Genomic DNA, 11,677 nt, shown 5'->3' with positions numbered 1-11,677 from the left:
TTTACTGTTACCTCAAGCAAATTGACATTTATTTAAAGGTAGTTTTGAGAGAGATTTTACATCAGTTAGGAGAGACACGCTGATAGTGTGTAGCGGTTATTTCTTTATTGGGAAGAGAATTTTGTTGTTTTGAAGTCAGTTTTGTTGGTTTGTTGAAGTGGTTGAATATAATAGTGGTGATCTTAATTGATAGGGTTTATTGGTTGTAGTTAGTTGTTTGGTTATTGAGTTATATCTGTTTGTGAAGATATAATTGGTTGATATTGGTTGAATGGTTGTCTGGTCAAGATTATATTAGTTGATGCTTTGTTTTGAGGATATATGTAAATATTGGGTGCTTTAGTTTAAGTTGTTTTCTGATGCTGATTAGATTGTGTGAAGTTAATATTGTTGGATGAATGTTTGTGGCTTATACTGTATCTTAGAGTTGTAAAAATATTCATTTTTTGTGTTCTTCATTTTAATAGTGATTTTATTGTTTTGTTTGGTCATAAGTTGTTTAGAGCTTGGGCTCGCCAGGTGTCTTGTTTTGTTTCGTACAAAAGACGTATACGTGGAAAGATATTTCGTATAAGTGGCTGATAAATGGTGTGTGTTTGTTTTGGGTGTAAATTATGATCAGAGTTCTGTGTTTTGGGTGTAAATAATAGTCAGAGGTTGTTGTGTAAATGTATATATTGATTTGAGATAGAAAAAGATAAAAATACCTAAAAAAATAGTGTTAACTAAACAATTACATGCTAGTTTTCCAACTGAGAATATTTCACTTTTATGTCAGGCGGTGCTGCCCAGCCTCCATATCTTGGAAATTGGTTCCAGTATTTATTACTGAATCTTTCCTTAGATTAAAAAACATCAAGGCAGTCATTTCTCCTGACAGCCTTATATGTACATTCACGAGCGTATTTACAGTTACCTCAAGCAAATATACACTTATTACAGTTATGCCTTATATGTACATGCACGAGTGTATTTACAGTTATACACTTATTACAGTTATGCCTTATATATACATGCACGAGCGTATTTACAGTTATACACTTATTACAGTTATGCCTTATATATACATGCACGAGTGTATTTACAGTTATACACTTATTACAGTTATGCCTTATATATACATGCACGAGTGTATTTACAGTTATACACTTATTACAGTTATGCCTTATATATACATGCACGAGCGTATTTACAGTTACCTCAAGCAAATAGACACTTATTACAGTTATGCCTTATATGTACATGCACGAGTGTATTTACAGTTACCTCAAGCAAATAGACACTTATTACAGTTATGCCTTATATGTACATGCACGAGCGTATTTACAGTTACCTCAAGCAAATAGACACTTATTACAGTTATGCCTTATATGTACATGCACGAGTGTATTTACAGTTATACACTTATTACAGTTATGCCTTATATATACATGTACGAGCGTATTTACAGTTACCTCAAGCAAATAGACACTTATTACAGTTATGCCTTATATGTACATGTACGAGCGTATTTACAGTTACCTCAAGCAAATAGATACTTATTACAGTAATGCCTTATATGTACATGCACGAGCGTATTTACTGTTACCTCAAGCAAATATACACTTATTACAGTTATGCCTTATATGTACATGCACGAGCGTATTTACTGTTACCTCAAGCAAATATACACTTATTACAGTTATGCCTTATATGTACATGCACGAGCGTATTTACAGTTACCTCAAGCAAATATACATTTATTACAGTTATGCCTTATATGTACATGTACGAGCGTATTTACAGTTACCTCAAGCAAATATACACTTATTACAGTTATGCCTTATATATACATGTACGAGCGTATTTACAGTTACCTCATGCAAATAGATACTTATTACAGTAATGCCTTATATGTACATGCACGAGCGTATTTACAGTTACCTAAAGCAAATAGACACTTATTACAGTAATGCCTTATATGTACATGTCTGAGCGTATTTACTGTTACCTCAAGCAAATATACACTTATTACAGTAATGCCTCATATGTACATGTACGAGCGTATTTACTGTTACCTCAAGCAAATATACACTTATTACAGTAATGCCTTATATGTACATGTCTGAGCGTATTTACTGTTACCTCAAGCAAATATACACTTATTACAGTTATGCCTTATATATACATGTACGAGCGTATTTACTGTTACCTCAAGCAAATAGACACTTATTACAGTTATGCCTTATATATACATGTACGAGCGTAAATTACTGTTACCTCAAGCAAATAGACATTTATTACAGTTATGCTTTATATGTACATGCACGAGCGTATTTACAGTTACCTCAAGCAAATAGACATTTATTACAGTTATGCTTTATATGTACATGCACGAGCGTATTTACAGTTACCTCAAGCAAATAGACACTTATTACAGTTATGCCTTATATGTACATGCACGAGCGTATTTACAGTTACCTCAAGCAAATAGACACTTATTACAGTAATGCCTTATATGTACATGCACGAGCGTATTTACTGTTACCTCAAGCAAATATACACTTATTACAGTTATGCCTTATATGTACATGTACGAGCGTATTTACTGTTACCTCAAGCAAATATACACTTATTACAGTTATGCCTTATATGTACATGCACGAGCGTATTTACAGTTACCTCAAGCAAATATACACTTATTACAGTAATGCCTTATATGTACATGCACGAGCGTATTTACTGTTACCTCAAGCAAATATACACTTATTACAGTAATGCCTTATATGTACATGCACGAGCGTATTTACTGTTACCTCAAGCAAATATACACTTATTACAGTAATGCCTTATATGTACATGCACGAGCGTATTTACTGTTACCTCAAGCAAATATACACTTATTACAGTTATGCCTTATATGTACATGCACGAGCGTATTTACTGTTACCTCAAGCAAATATACACTTATTACAGTAATGCCTTATATGTACATGCACGAGCGTATTTACTGTTACCTCAAGCAAATATACACTTATTACAGTAATGCCTTATATGTACATGCACGAGCGTATTTACTGTTACCTCAAGCAAATATACACTTATTACAGTTATGCCTTATATGTACATGTACGAGCGTATTTACTGTTACCTCAAGCAAATAGACAATTATTACAGTTATGCCTTATATGTACATGGACGAGCGTATTTACAGTTACCTCAAGCAGATAGACAATTATTACAGTTATGCCTTATATGTACATGGACGAGCGTATTTACAGTTACCTCAAGCAGATAGACAATTATTACAGTTATGCCTTATATGTACATGGACGAGCGTATTTACAGTTACCTCAAGCAGATAGACAATTATTACAGTTATGCCTTATATGTACATGGACGAGCGTATTTACAGTTACCTCAAGCAGATAGACAATTATTACAGTTATGCCTTATATATACATTCACAAACGTATATGTATTTACATTTGTTATATACTTATAAATGAAATATTGAAAAAATATTGATGGAATAAATGCGTTTTTTTTTCTTTCTTCATTTTTTGTATTTTCACTGTAAAGAATTGATTTATATATGTGGTATGAAAATTATCATATTTCACTAGTGACTACCGCCTCTCATGAAATATTTATTTAATACCACTCGATGAAAATAAATCCTGTATTAATAGAAAAACTAAATATCCTCTATTTCATAAAAATGAATATTTAACGAAGTATGGCGGAAATGACCGGAAATTTGCGAATGAGTATTGTGTGGCATAAATCGTAATGGATGAACTTTTAATGAACACATACTTCGATTGACAATTATTATATTGATGTCACGATGACATATGAGCAAAGACAGCTTACTGTTGCCGCTTTAGATCAAACCCAATACAAATTCCGATATGATATGTGTTTTTGTAAATTTCGCATATAGATATGTTATTCTTTCATAGCTTAATTTAATTTCGTCACAACGGGTATTTCAATTTCAATGTTAAGTTAAAGCTTTTTTTACAATGTAGGATAAAACTTGAACATCTTAAATAGAAAACTCACACACTGCAACAGAATTACGTATGAATATCAACAGTTATTTAGTTTGCTCGATGATGTATAAATTGAATTTATTGAAAAGCTTTCTATTAAAAGTCTATTCAAGCTTAACTAATTTCTCTGCTTGGATTTAGAAGCTTGAAAAGTACAGGAAGTAAACAACCTTTTTATATTCATATATTTTCTCTTATGAAAACCAATATTTGAAATAGTTTGATTCCTACAAGATATTAATTGATGGGAGTCAAACGTTCATTAAGGAACCACATCCATCTTAAATATGATTAAATCACTCATTCTGTATTTGGCAAAGCAGTATGTTGTCAAGATAATTTTGTTGCTCGTCTTTATGTTAGCGCTTATTGATTTTTTTTCAAGACCCGGAAAACGCCGAAATATCTTCCTATTTTACTCATGGTCATCTCGACGCTTAGTGATTTTTGTAAGAAGTGAAATGACCGGAAAATATTCTTGTTCGAGGCCGTCTCAATGCTTATTTGATTTTGTAAGTATCGAAATATTTTGTTGCCAGCGATAATCTCGACGTTTGATTTTTTACAAGAGTTGAAAATTGCCGAATCATTTTGTTCCTCGTGTTCATGTCGACGCTTTTTGATATATATAATTATATACCATGCGGAAAATGTCGAAATATACCGAATGTTCACGAACTCATAATGGATGTCATACCTTAATTTACTGCACTTTTAAACTTATATTCATTGAACGTATATGAAATATTTTTATACATCTGGTAAACGTTATATCAAGTGTTTCGTCTAAAGTGAAATCTCTATCTAAAGCTAATATGCAGCATGGTGACCACTGGAAATTTTATAAAGCACTATTTCAGACTTATTATAGCGGGTGAGTATGTTATTAAATTTTCTTTACTTTTGAATGTAAACAATTGATCAACTTTACTGAAGTTTGCGATAATTGTGTTTTGATTCATATAACTTTCATGTATCATTGTAATTTGAATTCCTCAAACTCCACGTATTGCTAATGGTATTACATTTGTTTTGTTTTGTTTTGTCTGAGTTGCTTAAAAAAGTGTGTACGTTGTTGTTACACGGGCATTTTGTATAGTTATTTAAAAGGACCATACTGCCGCAGAAATGCTTTTATTTTTATTTCTTAAAAGCTTTTTATTTTTGATGTACTTTTATTGTATCCAAAAAAGTTACTCATTTGCCAATTACCTGGACCATCTTTTTCATCTGTTGCTTTTTAACAAAAAGTATAGTTATAATGAATAAGTCTTTTGTACGGAACTAAAAATACTACTTTGTTTACATTTATGGTAAATTATTTCACATTTAATGCTACTTTTTCAGGTAACAAGCATCTAACATTACTTTTAAAACATTATAAAATTCATGTTTGCCCTTTCAAGAGATGTAGATAACATGTTAAATAAAATGTTATCTATGAATCTGCCCTTTCTAATGAGGTAAAGATATATAATAGTTTCTGAGGCATAATGTCTCTTTAAGAAAAATGTTGCCATATTTGCTATCATATTTATATCGAAATATATTGACTACACGATAGTTTACCTCCAATGAAATTTGATTATTATAAAACTTTGTATACGAATAAACAGCTGGAGATAAAAAAAAATCAGAATTGCGCCTATTTGTAAACAGGTTTTTCAGATCATTCGCTCACTCCGTTTTCCCAGAATTCTTATTGTAAATGTAAAAAAGAACCAAAAATGAAACGCGTTGCAACACTTTTCTATAAAATCGCACTAATAGCACAGCACATACTATTTTCAGTTTTTTTTTTCTAAATTATCTTTAATTTGCATTTAATTCTGTTTTATGTGCCCCAGCTGATCTGTGTAAGAAATTCAAATTTCATTTGTTTTGGCTTTTGAGCCCCAGTGGAGTTCCTTTAATTCTATATACATTTACTTAACGTGTGTATTTACCTCTGTCATGATTTTGTAATACAACAAAACTGACGTTCGTTTCCATACCGATTCAACTCAACCTACGCAATTATTTTTTATTTATTTCATCTTCATTTCAAAACGAAAATAATTTGTATGACGAATGCAGTTCATTTAAATGCGTTTTCACTTCATTAGACGTCTATAAAGTATAATAATTGTTTATGGCGTTGGTAAATTGCAACTAAATAAAACAATTTTGTTTGAATCAAACGATTTGGTTTCAGTTGAAGAATGAACGTGATGATATTTAATTCACTCTTTTTCTGTTTTATTAAGAAAAGAAATGAGCCGTGTCATGACAAAACCAACATAGTGTGTTTGCGACCAGCATGGATCCAGACCAGCCTGCGCATCCGCGCAGTCTGATCAGGATCCATGCTGTTCGCTATCAGTTTCGGTACTTGTAATAGGGTTTTTAAGCGAACAGCATGGATCCTGATCAGACTGCGCGGATGTGCAGGCTGATGTGGATCCATGCTGGTCGCAAACGCATTATGTTGGTTTTGTCGTGACACGGCTCAAATGTACTTTTCAATAAAATGCTTGCATAACCTCTTGCACATCACGTGACTTGAGATAACGCGTACTGACAACATTCGTCGATTGATGATGATGACGACGATGCCTATGATGATGATGATTATAATGATGATGATTATAATAATGATGATGTTGACGTCATCGACGACGACAGTTATTATGATGATGTCATGATGATGATAATGATGATGATGACGTCGACGATGATGATGATGATGACGTCGACGATGATGATGACTACGACGACGAAGATGATGATTACGGTGACGACGATATTTTTGATGATGACTATGATAATAACAAGAATTATGATTGTTATAAATATTAAATTGCACTATTTTTATTATTTTCAGTCAAAAACTTACGAGCAATATTCATTGTGATAATGTGTGTGGCCTCCGTGCAATTAGTGCTTTTCCAGTTAACATTTAGTAAGTATGCCTTGACATTTGTTTATACAGGGCTTCCATTAAGTTTCAAAATTTGGAGTCATTATCACTTTTATCTATGCATATATCACTTGAATCTATGCATTTAACACTTGAATCTATGCATATATCACTTGAATCTATGCATATATCACTTAAATCTATGCATATATCACTTTTATCTGTGCATATATCACTTGAATCTATGCATTTATCACTTGAATTAATGCAAGTATCACTTGAATCTATGCATATATCACTTGAATTTATGCATATATCACTTAAATCTATGCATATATCACTTGAATCTATGCATATAACACTTAAATATATGCATATATCACTTGAATCTATGCATATAACACTTGAATCTAGGCATATATCACTTGAATCTATGCATATATCACTTGAAGCTATGCATATAACACTTAAATATATGCATATATCACTTGAATCTATGCATATAACACTTGAATCTAGGCATATATCACTTGAATCTATGTATATATCACTTGAATCTATGCATATATCACTTTAATCTATGCATATATCAATTTTATCTATGCATATATCACTTAAATTTATGCATATATCACTTAAATCTATGCATATATCACTTGAATCTATGCATATAACACTTAAATCTATGCATATATCACTTAAATCTATGCATTAATCACCTTAATCCATGCATTTATCACTTGAATCTATGCATATATCACTTTTACCTGTGCATATATCACTTGAATGTATGTCAAGGATCACTCGAATCTATGCTGACATTAAATCTATGTCGATATCGTCTGATTGTAGATGGAATCTATGTCGATAATGGAAACTATGTCGATAATGGAAACTATGTCGATAATGGAAACTATGTCGATAACACTTGAATTCATGCTGATAATGTTTGAGGTTTCAAGCCTCTTTTGGTTGTGGGCTTTACAACGGCAGTGCTGATATCTCTCATTTAAACAGATCATGAACATGTGAAAGAGTCACTGTTTATTTAGTAGGGGTACATTTGTCTCCTCACTGTCGGAAAGTTCCCGCTTTTTCCCTGGTTTTTAGGCTACGGCCTTTTTGTTGCATGATACCAGAAGTACTTAATATTTTCTCCTTTTTATAGGAATGGCGCCACATTGTAAGGAAACTTTTTATCGCTCATTAGAAGATAACTTAGCGGTGATAGAGAACTACCCTGTCGGAGGGGCGGAGCAGTATCTAAGGTTACTTGGCGCCTTTAACAAACGTCCAAAAGAACTTAGAACATTTCCGGTATTTGTAACGGCTTTTGACGACTCCCATCTTAATGAGTCCCAGGGTTTATTCAAGTCTATACATGAAGTATTTCTCAATTCAAAGTACAGAAAACGACTGATGGTAATCGTTTATGATCTTGGAATACGACCGTCTAATTTACTGAAGGTAAATTCTACATCAAACTCTTGTTCTATTGTTTGTGTACGAGTACCCTTTTTAAGCAAACACCGTATTTGATTAACGCACGTTGGCTTTTAGTTCTTTTAGAAAAACGAATACGAGTAATATATTTCGTTAGTTGATAAATTAGCGTTTAACCATTTCTTAATCGATTTTATTTAATGCAAATAATTCATCAAATCTTATAATTATCTTATGTATCGTTCTGTAGTTGCTTTTTACCTTCAGCTGAAGAAGAATTGTAAATGTGAAGTCAGACGCTTTCAGTATGAAAAATTCCCTCCACATGTGAAGAGGATTCACACATACGCATTTAAGCCGATCATTGTTCAGGTAATGCCCTGTTTATATAGATCACTATATAAAAATGATTCAGTAAGGTCACGGATTTATATCTGTGAGATTTCATATTATATATAGAATTTTACTTAAAGTAATTTCTCAGTTTCGCCGCAAAGGAGAAATTTTAAGGTTTTAGGGGGTAGATTATTATATTGGCATTTTAATTCATGATAGTTTGATTAAATAAATAGGTACAAATGTAAATGAATAAATACTCTATATTTTCACTAAAACTTTACAAAATGAATAATTCAATTTTCTACAAACCTTCTTAATTGTTTATTTAATCTTTCTATGATTTCAAGGAAATATTGATGGAGTTTGGCTTTCTATGGTGGATGGACACATCAGTTCGATTAACGACTACAGATATCAAGTTCGTATTATCACGAGCCGCTAGATACGGAACACTTTTCACCGTATCGGGAAACACTAAGGCCGTTGGTACTTTAACTAAACATACGTCAAAAGCCACTTTTGACTATTTACAAGAAGACAGTTGTAAATTTAAATCTTTCCACGAAATATGGGCGACCAGTTTGATGTTTCATATAAACAACGTAACACGGAGCGTCGTGAAAGCCTGCGCCACGTGCGCGTTAAATGAGGAGTGTATAGCGCCCCCTGGTAGTCGTATTATATGTAACATGGAGTTAGAAATAGATGGTCGCTGTCACAGATTTGATCAGTCAGTATTTGGTATAATAATCCGGAGATTATTTCACGATAATGATCTCCCTCATCATGATAGAAATCTGCCACAACATATTTACAGTATTAGACGGAAAAATTTTGAACATTATTTCAATTGATTTTTGATTTTTCTTTGGAAATTTTGTGATGATGAAACAGTATTCGTATTAAAAAGCAAACCTGTTTTAGATAATTTAAATAACAAAGTACTTGAATATGTTGATTGGAGTAAATTTTAAGAATCAATCGCGCCCCTTCGTGAAAGTCAATTGATAAGTCAAAGAAACATGTACAGGTCTACCTTTGCTAGACGTCTCTCTGTTAAGCAACCTACTTAAATCTCAGCTGTGTAAAACCTCTTAACAACAACAAGAATCTTTGTCTAAGAAAGGGTGTCGCCCAGTAGAGGTTTCACTGTACGAGGGGCATATTTTAATTAGTGGCAACAACTCAATTTAACCAGGATTTGCACGTGAAAGTACATGTATAATATACCGTTGGAAAAATTATTGATTTTTTATTACCAGCATTCTGTTTTTGGACGATTTGCACGTGCAATAAAATTTTAGCTGGTCATTTAAATACCTGTTGTTTTGTATACATGTTGTTAGCATGGCTGAGTTACAATATGATTTGAGAGGGGTTCAAAGAACCAATTACAAAGTTCGTTGGTTATTTGGTAAATGTGAGTCAGAAATAAAAACGGATCTAGATTTAGTTTATGAAGAAAATGCCCTTCCAAATCGTACAATTGCCAGGTGGGTGTAAAAGGAAAATTGCGCTACCTCAGCACTTTCAAAGCCATAGTTAAAGTAAGATGCAAGATATACCATGGAGAAGAAAGTGTCTAAGTGCGTCATAATTATGCGTTCTCCATCTTGAAAGAAAAGTTAAGGAAAGTGTGCGCCTCGGTCTCGACCTTATTGACTAGGTTCAAAGATCGAGACCATGGACACGTGAGAGAAATAGTCACATGGGATAAAACGTGGCTTTGTTTATTTTATTTTTTGCCCGACAATTAACTCAGTAATAAAATGGGGGTAGGAAAAAACAGCGATCGCCCAGTAAATGCTCGATGAAGCAGGAGCTTTAAACAGTTATGTACGCTCTATTTTTGAACGTGATGGAATAGCGGCCCATTTCGCTGTGCATGAGAGGGGTGACCGTGACCATGTTCTAACTGCTGTAGTTAATAATTATATTACAAAGAACCAAATGCCCGGGGTGTACAGGATCAAATTACTCCATGATAATGCACCTGCGCACCGGTCAGTCTCGGATCAGGCTTATTTAGAGAAACAGAGCATTGAGGTTTTGCGACATCCCGCTTATAGTCCTGACATCTTTCCTGTAACTTTTGTTTAACTCCATACATCAATCTCGCATCTGCGATCACCGGTTTGAAACCCATAGTGCCGTTAGAAGCGCAATTCAGCATAAACAGTATGCCCAAAGAACAGTTCAAAAAAAAATTCGGAATGGATTCTGAGGATTGAAAAATGTGTAGATGTCCATGGTGAATATTTTGAAGGACTCTACTAATCATATTTAGAGGCATGACTTATTCATAAAAACGCACTGCCGTTGTCACTAATTAAAATATGCACCTGCATGTCAAAACTGCCTGAAAACTAAATTATTGACTGACACGTGACACAATTCAAATAATTAATATTTTCGACTAAAAATGATAACTACTTTATTTTTTTTTAAGTACAGTTGTATAATCAATATTTTCAATATTTGTTGTAATGTAGTTGTCGAACTGTCGAAGTCATCATACAACGGCATTATTATAAAAGCCCTGCAATTAAAATGCCACGTTTAAAAACAGTGTTCGATAAATAAACAAAAGGCATTTAGAAATGACTCACTACATTGAAGCGATAATTTAGCGTACGAAAAAGGCAATTTGTGCAATTTTTTACTTTCACCCAAAACCGTATTCTGATATTTATAAATCAGTGTTCAAAGATATTTGTCAAATTTTGAGGAAAAAAAATCATTTTACACTTCAATTAAGCATTAGAGTATACAGAGGCAGTTTAATTAGTGAGTTAAACTCGGTATTCAAGATTTTTATTTCTCTCTCTTTCATTTATGCGCAGTGTACACCTTTGCTTGTCGAATGATAACAGTTGCTCTACAAAGGGAGGAGGTACCAGACATATAGGGAAACGATGCTTGGTTTCGATAATTGTCGTTAGTTATGGCAGTAACATAA

At 33.0% G+C, this 11,677-nt stretch overlaps 1 protein-coding gene across 1 annotated transcript; it reads left to right on the top strand.

Annotated features, from left to right (window-relative positions):
- Nucleotides 1–6,899: 6,899 nt before the first annotated feature.
- LOC132746819 (uncharacterized) lies at nucleotides 6,900–9,782 on the top strand. Its single transcript, XM_060736082.1, has 4 exons — nucleotides 6,900–6,978; nucleotides 8,105–8,403; nucleotides 8,647–8,751; nucleotides 9,066–9,782. Exons 1-4 carry the CDS (start codon nucleotides 6,933–6,935, stop codon nucleotides 9,570–9,572), a joined length of 957 nt encoding a protein of 318 aa, XP_060592065.1. The 5' UTR covers nucleotides 6,900–6,932; the 3' UTR covers nucleotides 9,573–9,782.
- Nucleotides 9,783–11,677: the final 1,895 nt, after the last annotated feature.

This window comes from Ruditapes philippinarum, unplaced genomic scaffold, assembly GCF_026571515.1.
Source record: "Ruditapes philippinarum isolate M1 unplaced genomic scaffold, ASM2657151v2 ctg3082_1_1_1_1, whole genome shotgun sequence".
Lineage (NCBI taxonomy): Eukaryota > Metazoa > Mollusca > Bivalvia > Venerida > Veneridae > Ruditapes > Ruditapes philippinarum.
The sequence above is the reverse complement of the archived record's forward strand: the minus strand, read 5'-3'. Positions and strand labels throughout refer to the sequence as shown.